Source organism: Henckelia pumila, chromosome 4 (assembly GCF_033568475.1).
Source record: "Henckelia pumila isolate YLH828 chromosome 4, ASM3356847v2, whole genome shotgun sequence".
In the NCBI taxonomy this organism is placed as follows: Eukaryota; Viridiplantae; Streptophyta; class Magnoliopsida; order Lamiales; family Gesneriaceae; genus Henckelia; species Henckelia pumila.
Window position 1 is genome coordinate 138077644 of NC_133123.1, and position 11404 is coordinate 138089047.

Consider the following 11404-nt stretch of genomic DNA (forward strand, 5'->3'; position numbering starts at 1 on the left):
GGTTTGGCATATTCCTTCGAACATCCCTTCTTTGCGAATTTTTATGCCATCAATTTGTTATTACCTTTTTGGATAAAAAGTGGCTTTGCGTGAAAGTAGACTTTTTACGGTTTCACAATTTCCACCTTTTGTAAAGGGATTCCAGTATCATCCACGTCTCGAAGGAAATATTTTCAAATTCATAAAAAGTTTGTCACCAAACTATACATTAGCCCAATCCGAGATTGCCCATCTAAAGCCACTGAAGATAATTTATATATATGCGGTTCAAAAGATAAAATTACCACCAACTATAGGTACAGCTCACGGTTCGAGTTACACTGGATGTGGATGTGGATGTGTAAAAAAAATAATTTACCAGACTGGTTTTCCCCAGTTTTCCAAATAATTAAGCCAGGGTTGCTCTTTTGCCCTTTGCATCCCTCGACTGCGTGAAATGCGACAAGTAAAAAATCATGTAAGTTGTTGAACAATCAGCACTTGTTCCGCATGTTACTTCGTGTGTGCAAGTGTGTGTGCATTTGTAGCGTGAAGAGAAGAGAGAGACCTGTGCCGTGACAGATCGCTTTGCATCAAGAAACTGGCCGTAAATGTCGTATAATCTCCGCTTCTCGGCATCTGCAACTGATGGTTTAGCCATGGATGCAACGGACTTTAAAAGAGCATCGGTGATCACTGGCATCTTTCCAGACGTGTTGCCACCTTCGCTGTCCAGAAGCTTGTGGACTGCTTCAAGCTGTGTATCTGAAAGGAGAGCTTGAAGGTCAGCTCCACTAAAGCCTTCGGTCACATAAGCTACATCTTCCAGGTTTACATCACCAGCCATTGGTAACTGCGATCGAAAAAATGGAATTGAGGGATCACGAAGAATGGGGTTGTGAGGGTTCAAATGTAAGGCGATGGTCACTTATTCACATAACATCCGGTGAAAGCTAATGTCTAGCACTTGACGAAACCATCATGTAGGAATAATCCATATTCTATGCAAAAATGTCGACTTGAGATATCATAGCCACGAAATGAGTTAATTGTTTGAGCCTTCGAGAGTCTATGGTAACCTTGCAAATACTGGCATAACCCAGTTCGGCAGTTCCAACTGCAAGAGGCCAACATGGATAATTTGCACCGAAAAAAGGTGTCTTGTGACTAACCATGCTTTCCCTTCTACATTTTGCCTGTGTCCTCAGATTGGCAAGAAAAGAAAGAGGAAAGAAAAATCCAAATGACCTTGTTCCATAATTGCTCAAAAACCTCAGTAATTTGTTTAAATTAACTCAGAAAGTAGGCAAACAACCAGGATACGAATTAAGTTGGATCCAAGAACGAAGATTGCATTTCCAAACACAAAAACAAAAAACTAAAGTTTATCAACTTTTAAGCATAGATACTTACCTTTCTTGAAAGGACTGCAAGGATATCCAATCTTTCTCGTCGTGATGGAAAGTCGCAAAATAAGAGGCGGTCCAGCCTGCCAGGCCGTAGAAGTGCAGCATCAAGCAAATCTGGTCGACTGTTCGGCATTAATCAAGTGCAAAGAGTCAACATCCATCAGAAAGCAATGTAAAAAGACCACTTAACCAGATACCGAATCTTCTATATGTATTTACATAACAAGTAATCATCACAAACAACATAAAGATAAGAATTCGTAACTTGGGACTGAAGCCTGGAGGTGTATTTACATAACAAGTAAATGAATAAAACAAAACTGCAAGCGATTTTCAAACAATGATCTCATCCTGCCTGTGGAAAGTCTATAAAGAAAGCTTAAAAAATATGGACTACAGTAAGTGGGTAGCAAGATCACCTTGTTGCAGCAAAAACAAAAACTCCAGTCAACACTTCAACTCCATCCAATTCTGTTAGAAACTGGTGAAAAGTACGATGATGAGGTCAAGAAAAGAAGGAAAAAAGACAGAAAAGTATGGCAGAAATAGACAGGAGATAAAAGAACCAACTTGATTGACTACTCTATCAGTCACTCCGGTATTATCGTGCCCTCTTTTTGGAGCTATAGAATCAAATTCATCAAAAAAGAGAAGGCACGGTGCTGCGGCTGCTGCTTTAGAGAAGATATCTCGAACCTGCAACAATTAATAGAATTTAGTTGGCTGCCTACGGATTGTGACATCGGATGTTTTATTGCCGCTGTTTGTAAGAAAAATTAATCTACTTACAAGGTTATTGATGTTTATTCAAACAAACAACAAATCAGAACAAGCATGCTAAATGGTTCATCCTTGGCCAAAATAAGTCACCACACATGATCTTTCTCCTTCCAAATCATAAATTAAACTTTCGATCCTGAAGTTTTTTGTGGGAAAATAAGGAAAAAGGAACCAGCTCATTATTCTTGTTTGTGTTTTCCTCATGTCCTAGGTCACTAGCTCTTAAATCATTAGAAGCATTTTTATGCCTCTCGGTCTTCTTTTCAAGATAAGGTCATTGTAGTTGACTGTAGACATCTCCAGAAGTTAAATCAATCCGCCAGTACAGTTGATATCTTCCGGGACCAACTAATTTAAGATCTAAACAGAAAACTAGAATTGACTTGCATGATGTTCACTTATTTTTGGTCCACGGGATTATTATTATGTTACTAAACATGGGAATTAGATTAGACGTGGCATCGCCAATTCAAATTCCACACTGGAACTTCAGGAGAACACCTCCAATAAATAATCAGCACTAAACATAATCACTCTTTTGAACTGCTTTACCCTTGTTTTACAATCAGTTTTATGATATTTCTGTAATTCTATTAGAAATTACTTCAGCATTCACAGTGGCTGCTGGTCAACCTATAAACCAGTGGTAGAAAGAAGAGAGAAAGAAATATGAATAATAAAAGAAAGAAGGTAGAAAATGGAATAGCTTTAAAGTAGATAATGGGAAGTCTACTATGCAAAGAATGTCTTACTGCTTGTTCAGAAGCACCTATGTATTTATTGAGTAACTCAGGCCCTTTCACTGATATGAAGCGTAGTGAACAGGCTGCAGCAGCAGCACCAACAATATGGGTTTTACCACAACCAGGGGGACCATATAATAGAACATTGGACCGCATTCTCAATGGAGCTTGTGCAAAGATATTTGGAAATTTTGATGGTAGCTCAATCATCTGATGACAGAAATAGGAAACATTATAAATGCTTTAAACTAACTCAGAATTTTCAAAGTCATTATGAACAAAAGCGCGTAGCTTGAAAAGATGTAATAACCTACACACTGCACCACTACTAGTTAAAAACATTGACCAAATTAATTATACACACAATCCAAAAGTTTTGAGAAAAAAGTCACCCCAAAAGAAGAATGACTTGAATGATAAATATTAATTTGTAAAATTTCATTTCTAGGGGCAAAATACTAACTGAAAAACAGATTTTCTAGTATTTCAAATACAACTTCAGGATTAAAATCTTTTTAGTCTACACTACCTGCACAAAAGATTTACCTCTTTAATAGCATTCCTAATATCGTTAAGGCCTCCAACATCCTCCCAACCAGAGCGACCACCATCAGTAGACGGTTTAGTGATGTCACGCATGGCCACCGGAAGGAAATTTTGCAATGCTTGCATGAAGTCTTCCTTGACCAAAGAAGGTTTCTCATTTTGTACAGAATTCGAGTTAGCAGACAATAATCGACCAATGGCAGCATGCACAGTTCTGTCGACCAGTATTTCCTGCAGTGGAGACGTTTTTATCTAATATATCTCCTCGTCGACTTCGGCATAATAATTTTTCGTAAGAATTCCAAATCCAAAATTTACAGAAATACTACAGTAATCTAAATTTCAGTCATATTTTAGTCAGTTGCTTCCAAATTTAAGTATCAATCAAGTACCAGGTCATAAGCGTCATATCCATCACATTTGGATGAAATATCTAACAGCAAATCATCAGAGCACTGCAAGGATCTCTTTCGGATCTCATATTTCAATATCGCAGAACGTTCTGCGGCAGCAGGTACCACCAGTTTAACATGAAAGTCAAATCTTCCTGAATCCAGTTAGTTTATTTGTAAGGTTGAGCGATTCAACAAAAAAAATTTACAGGATACTTTTCATGGCATTCTGCTGTCAACAAAATGAATGGTAACTAACCAGAAGAGCTCAAGCTCTGTGGGACACCAGTTAGGGACTGGGAAGTGGCAATAAATGCTATGGGGCCAATTCCACATGTGGCCCTTCTCTTTTCCTGATACAAACCAAAACACGTAAATTTCTGTCCAAATTTGTATCATAACCTGCCCAGTGTACGTGTCCTAAATAGAAGATACTATAGCCAAAGAAAATTGTGACGGCTGCAGTATAACAAAAACTACATGCCAGATGAGACATTATATATGCATTGGGAGACGGAATACTGATGGAGCAGAAGAAAGCATAAAGGTCAAAAAGATCATCAACAGTCGCACACTGCTCAACTAACACCAACAAGGAGAGGGAAAACAGACGAAATTTTCCATCCATCCAGAAACAATTCAGCGTCAAGTCATTTTTTCAAGTGCAAGTTTTAGAATGGTAACAAAAAGACAACACATTAGCATTGGAAAGGAAAATGTGAAAGTATAAAGAACTTGCCTCGTATTCATCTAATATATCTGTAAAAAACTCTATGAGCGCTGCAGATGTTTGAGATTGAGATCCCTCGAAGTCCGAGGAAGGTGCAATAATGCTATCAAGATCGTCAAAGATGATGACAGAGGGTGAGTGATCTAAAGCCTCAGAAACATAACTTGACAGTGCTTTGTGTATATTCGAAGACTTCTCCAAAGCTAGTCTAGAACAAGATACAAACACTCTGCAAAATAAATTTTCAAATTGAGAGAACATTCGGATTCACCATTTAACTTAATACGATTAAATTGAGATTTTACATAACCCATAGAGAAACGAGTAAAAATTTTACATATCTCAACATTTATACTGTGCTCCAAAACCACAAAAGTCCAAATTCCTAACAGAAAAGGACTCACACATGTGCCAAAATATCTTTACATCCTTCAATATATTTTGCAGAGGCTTTGGCCAATAATGATTTCCCAGAACCCTACACAACACAAAATCTTAAATAGTCAATATTAAAGCTTTGCTTGCATGTACAGGCATCTGTGTCATATCCTTGCTCTTTTCCCTGAGATAAGCTTATCATTGGGAATGCAATAGAAAATGAGAAATGATCATCATCATTTCAGGCACGCCGCTTTATGTTTCATCAGATGCCATCAAACCAGCTCAAGGCACCTATTAATCTTTTTATCCCATAAAGAAATACAAATAGAACAGTAAAATAAAATAAAATACGTTGTTGATCAATTTAACTTTCAGAGCTAATCAGTGACACAGAAATCCTCTTGGGTACTAAAATTACACAACATTTCAACATAGTCCTTAAAGTGAGTGTAAAAGTTATTTCTTATTGCTTTTCTCTATGGCCCTAGAAACAATGTTTAAAATAAAAAAAAAATTAAAAAAAACGTGGTATACACTTAGTGATCGCATTCATGAGCAGGTCCTTTGCAGTACATTTTCTTTCTTTCCCCTACTTCATTTATCAGCGTCTCCTTTCACACAGCAATCTCAATAAATTCCAAACACCCAGCAAGGAGCATAGGAAATAGTGAAGCTAACCATATCAGATTACATAGAAACTTTCATTCTCATTGATCATTGACCTTAGTAACAAATGAACTACAATGTATGAGACTTACTGGAGGTCCATAGATTAGAATATGCCCAGGCAACGGAAGATTATAACTACTGAACAACATTCCAGAAGTAGGAGATAATAAAGCTTTCAACCCTGTAGGTTATCAGCAAAGTTAGAAATAAACAGTTATGCGCGCACACACACATATGTATATATAATCTGCTACAAGGGAAATGAATATTTCACGATCAAGCTGGAAGAACGTAAATAAATGACAGCAAACAGCCATTAAGCAATAAGTATAACTCAATGGTGGTGGCTTGGAAGGTTATTCACACATCCTTCTGCAGTCAAGCATGTTCAGTAGTTAATAAGTAGCAAAAAACTACATTTAGAAAGGTGAAGACAATGAAGAAATGGCCAATCTGGCAGATTGGGAGTGATACTGCGCATTGAGGATGCTAAACTCCATACCTATGGAGCAGGATTCCGGGGGACTATTGCTTCACATTTTGAGATACATTAGTTTTAGGGTGTGGGACATAACCAGAGTAGGATTAGTGTTGCATACAGTGCCAAAAATCTGCAGAAAAGCTAATGTATCCTTGAATCATTCACAGCATGGAACTATGCATGTATCTGAATATTGTATTGCACTTGACTTGTTTGTTTCCTTGAGCTTCATCTAACATCAGTAGTATGCTACTTATTAGCACACCGAAGGATTTTACTTCCCTAATCACAAATAGGAGTTCAGACAAAAGGTACTCTATTTATCATTAGCTCATCCAATAGAAGAATCAGAGAGAACAGTGGATCAAACTAAAAGAAAATTAGGTGAGAGAATACCTACTGTTATTTACATCAGCTGGAGCAGTACCCATCCAATCCAATGAAGATATATCAGAGCAAAGGAAGTCTGGAGATGTCTCATGGGGTGCAAGGAAGGATACAAGATCACCAAATTGCAGCTTTCCAAGTAAAACATCTGAACTCGAAATATAGTTGTCTTCGCTGTTTTCGTCAAAGGCAAGTTCATATGCATTAACAACATCATCATTCTGAGATTCTTCCGAAAGAGACAAAACATATACGGCATCAACCCATGATTCTTCAGCTTTATTTCTGTTTGCTGGAAATCTGTTACTCTGTGTTTTTACCTTGACATGTCTTTGCAAGGAGGGACTTTTTATTCTTAAATGAACTAAAGTTTTGCATCCTATAACCATTGAACTTACTTGCTCTGCTGCATTGGACTTGACAGTCTCAATCTGAGCTAAACACCATGCAGACAATAAAGTAGATATGCCATTTCTATAGCCAACCTTCATATGTGGTTCTTCATTCTTAGCATTTATTTCTCCGGACTTTACATGGGAAGACACAGAAGAAAGAGATGAAACAATCTTCTCATGCATTGACCAATCACCGACGCCAATGTCAGGGTTTGAACTAATTCTTCGAAGCAGGTCTTTTTGTTTATGCTTCTTTTGGTTGTTTAGGACTTCTGAAGCGCTCTTCTCAAGAATTTTATCATCCTGATACATCTTGAAATGGCAAGGTGAAATTGAAACTTGTGAGATGTCTTTTTTGACTTCAATGTTGCAAGTTTTCACATGTACCCCTGGAAGAAAATGAATAAAATCACCACACGCATAATAACCCCAGAAAGTTAACATTAGTTAGGTCTCTAAACCTCACCAAGAAGAATAAACTGTCATAAACCACCACTTAAGATCTTTAAAGAATAGAAACTAGCCAATGCTAGATTCAATTACATACCGACTTCATGAAAATCAGGAAAGATGCAAATCCGAGTAAGATAATCTAGCTTCGAACAGAGTTGCCTTACTGCTTGCAAAAAAATATTCTAGTGCCACTTATAAGTCAAATTCATCCATTTAATGCAAGTTCTTGGATAAAATGAAGGTAATGAAAACAGGCATCCTCAGATTTTTTTGGGGGAAAACAAGACAAAAAGGAAAAGCACGAAGTAAAAAGTGATAAGATCTTTGCTCACTTAAAGATTTAAGAACCATATCGGCATTCCTTTTAAATAAACTTTCGTCGCGTAAAATAATTTGTTCATTCTTTCAAAATGGCATTAGTCTTTCCAACTAACCAGCGCACTAGTTGGAAAGTAGAAACATCTCACCCTCCATGTCCAAAACATTCTATAAACCTAATCCATAACAATAAATTACTAGTATAATAAATGAAATCTACAGAACCCCCAATGTTGTAATCATCAGACCAGCTCAAACCTATATGAAACTTTATAAATGAATTCAGGAGTGACAGACACCAAACTGTTCTTACGGATAACAAACAAGAGAATTAAAGGCAATCTCCCAAGCTAGGAAATTCAGAGCTTTTCCATCAAATTTTGCATCAGGTAGGCTAAACATACCCTAGTGTGAACACGTCCAAGTTCAAGAAACAATATTTCATAACTAATGCACAATTATCTAAATCACCCACAACGCCACATAAAGCTATCTACAATAGTGGAAGTATCAGGAGATCACAAGAATAAAATTGATTGCAGAAATGTAGCTCAAATTAATCAAACAGCAAATCAACCAACTCTTCAAAGAAAGCAACATACAAGAGTGTAATCCAGCTCCCAAATAGAGACGAAGAGACTGAGGCAGGATTATGTGTCCTCTAGCCACCGACTCTGACAATAATATACGAACGACAAGATGGCGATGCTTCTTATGATTGAGATTTCCATTGTTGGCTTCTTTTTCAGACTTGCTGCTTTTAGAATGCAAGTTATTCATGCTCTCTTTGGATAGCAATCGAGAAGATATCACAACCAGCTGAAGAGAACCGAAAGAATGATTTTTTGCTGTTTCTGGATGAATGAAAATACCAGAAGTGAAGACCACATCCACTTTCACTCCATTCTCTTCGTATTTATAAATGCATTCACTGTCAGAATCTTGGACTCGCAACAGTAATTTGACGCTTGAATTAGCACGCTCTGAAGATTGTAGGGATGGATTTTTACGTATCTTAGGAGCAACTGCGACTTCAGTTCCGGGCACAAGTTGGACTGGAAACAATCTCGCATGTTAGACATAACTGGATCGAGGCCGAAAGCTAACAGTTTCTTTTTTATTTGGCCAAAACGGAATGAAATTCACCAAATTATATCTTGTAGGAAGTGAGGAATATCACCAGACGAGTTACTAATGGTGATAAATACCCAGAATATTCTATCGACTCCAGAATTTTAACAACTACAACATGTCATAAAACGTGAAACCACCGGGCATATAACCTGAAGGACTCTAAAATAATAGCCATGCTGTTACCTACTGGTTTCTTGGGAAAGGTTGACATGACAAGAAATGTAACAACCGTCTGCCCATGCAACCACAAAGGAAATATCATTTCTTCATGGACAATTCCAACCTGCATGCAACACGATTAATGTCAGTCTCTCAAACTCCAGAATTTGCTACATGTATAAAGGGAGAGACATTTCCACCACTTTCATAGAACATATCTTTCCGGCTAAGAATGGGAAACATTCTAGATGCATGAAATGGTGAAAACAAAGCAAAAATAGATACCAACCAACTCCTAGCATATTTATCAAATTGAGTTCTCTAGATATACTGAAACAAACCAATTGAACCAAATTATCACCAGCTATCGTTATTATAAAAGCAAAAAATAGGCAATCAAGTAATACTTTACTTCAACGCATGCCATGGTTGACTATATGCGAGTTTCATTGAAGACCATCAGATGTTTGTAACCAAACCAACCAAATCCCGGTTGATTATGCCACAAGACTATTTTCACCTTCCCTATCCCCAAGCCAAAACATTGGCTAAACTCTATATCGACATAAATCAAGTCACAAAAGCACATAAATGCAAGCAAACAAACAAACAAACACACCTGCTTCAGAATAGCACTTTCAGCAAGCTCCGAATTAAGCTCCAAAATCTCCCAATCATCCTCCGTCAATGGTTCAATAGTCACGAGCGTTGCCTTGGGTAAATTACTAACTACCCTCACTCTGACCAAGGTACGGTCACTCAAGCTAATGCATTCCGCATACTGCCCAGCAATCTGCAAAACATCCGAAAAGTCAGATAAAAATAACACCCAACAAAAAATTAAGCGAGAGACAATAAATACTTGTAGCTGCACCTCAATTGACGAGGGTGAAGTGGAAGCGGAGCCACACCATGCCACGTGCCAGTGGCGCGCGCCCGAGCGGAGTTCAAGAGCAAGAACCGGAGGAAGGTAACCGGACTGAAGCGTTTGGATGAGTGAAAGGGGAAGCGAAACGAAGCAGCTTTCTCCTCCTCCAACGATTCTCACCTCAAACTCCATCACCGTGCGTCTTCACTGTGAAGTCAGTTGAATTTCTTACTTCGCAGCATTGAATTCCCTGATGTTTCAGAGCGGTACTGAATCACTGCCACGATTTTGCGAAAATGGCATAACTAGATGAGATTTCAGTTTAAACGGGAGAGAATTGGAGACAAGGTAAATGGAGAGGGCAGATGTCATTTAACTACGTATCTTTCGTATTGGGAAGCGTAGTTCGGCTGCGAGGGCCCATTTATTCTAGAAACTATTGGGCTCTAGTCCCTATAACAAATATGTTACGGTCGGGTAACAGGCCTTACTTCAGTATTTCCCCGTCTAGGTCCATGGTCCATTGATTTTTCCGTATAACTTATAGTTATTATTAATTAAATACTAATTAAATGGAGGTCAAATACCTTGATAGTTACTCTATGGTGCTCTATCTTTATAATATAGAATTGATTTATCTCTATATACACCTTGAGGATATTGATGTAAGTGTAGCTTGAAATTCGCAAACCAATTAAATTTTTTAAAATTTCCGTATACTACTCCCGTGAACACTTGAAATTGCTTTAAAAATACAAAAAAATATATATATGAATTTTCTGTATTTTCAAATTTTGAACACACACATCTCGTTTTTTAAAATTTTAAATATACACTCCCTTAATTGTATATGTTTCCAGAGGTAGGTGTCCCTATGATTTAAAACACGAGAAATTAACAATCATAATAGATTTTCGGTCATCTTGGGGTTTTACGTACGGCGACGTATGTAATTAATATTTTATTTTTTCCGAAATTTAGTGTTAGGAGGCATAATTCTTTGATTTTGTATCTAATAACATGTATAATTGGTTAACTCATAATACACGTCCATATATAAGTATAACGTCAACATGTGCCACTTTGTACTCATTGGACACGGCTTGTCTTTGTTGAAGACAAAATTGTTAGAATCAATCAAAGGTTTGTAAATTTCAATTAATACGCAATATTAACATGACATTTTTTGCAAATTTAATGTACAGTGGGAGATAATTTCTCAGTGATTATATAGAATTTTCTTCGGGTTTATATCGAAATTGTTTCAAAATTTCGTAAAATTTCCCCGTATAATATATGTAATTTAAATTGTAACAAAATAAAAAAAAATACGGTTTCCAGAGACGTGAGAATGGGATGTTCTAACTTCTATGATTCAATTCACTCGGTGGATTTTGACCGTTCTTGGGCTCGGACCCCATATAATTATGTGAGACTCGGGCCCCATGAACTGTGGATGCTGCACCGGGTGAATTCACCCAGTGCAACGGGAAAGTCTATGTTACTCTTGGAGTGGCGTGGCAATCCGTGATTAGTTAAAATTAGTGGGCCCCACGTGAAACCCAATGATTTTAACCAAT

The 11404-nt window shown here is 37.4% G+C and overlaps 1 protein-coding gene across 1 annotated transcript; it reads right to left on the reverse strand.

Annotated features, from left to right (window-relative positions):
* Positions 1 to 158: 158 nt before the first annotated feature.
* On the reverse strand, positions 159 to 10190 carry LOC140862941 (peroxisomal ATPase PEX1). The gene is made up of 17 exons (XM_073265970.1): positions 9831 to 10190; positions 9576 to 9749; positions 8981 to 9080; positions 8266 to 8718; positions 6511 to 7281; positions 5719 to 5810; positions 4984 to 5057; positions 4589 to 4808; positions 4109 to 4202; positions 3850 to 4004; positions 3458 to 3688; positions 2921 to 3121; positions 1959 to 2084; positions 1808 to 1869; positions 1393 to 1510; positions 548 to 832; positions 159 to 427 (listed from the first exon to the last, which is right to left on the reverse strand). Exons 1-17 carry the CDS (start codon positions 10014 to 10016, stop codon positions 389 to 391), a joined length of 3381 nt encoding a protein of 1126 aa, XP_073122071.1. The 5' UTR covers positions 10017 to 10190; the 3' UTR covers positions 159 to 388.
* Positions 10191 to 11404: the final 1214 nt, after the last annotated feature.

Bases quoted from the DNA above. Each gene is read 5' to 3' on its own strand.
- LOC140862941 (XM_073265970.1), bottom strand. From the start codon at position 10,016: ATGGAGTTTGAGGTGAGAATCGTTGGAGGAGGAGAAAGCTGCTTCGTT. The intron at 4,809-4,983 runs GTGAGTCCTTTT...TTTATTTTGCAG, and splicing joins AAAGATATTTTGGCACATGT to AGTGTTTGTATCTTGTTCTA. The intron at 428-547 runs GTCTCTCTCTTC...CATTTCACGCAG, and splicing joins AGCGATCTGTCACGGCACAG to TCGAGGGATGCAAAGGGCAA.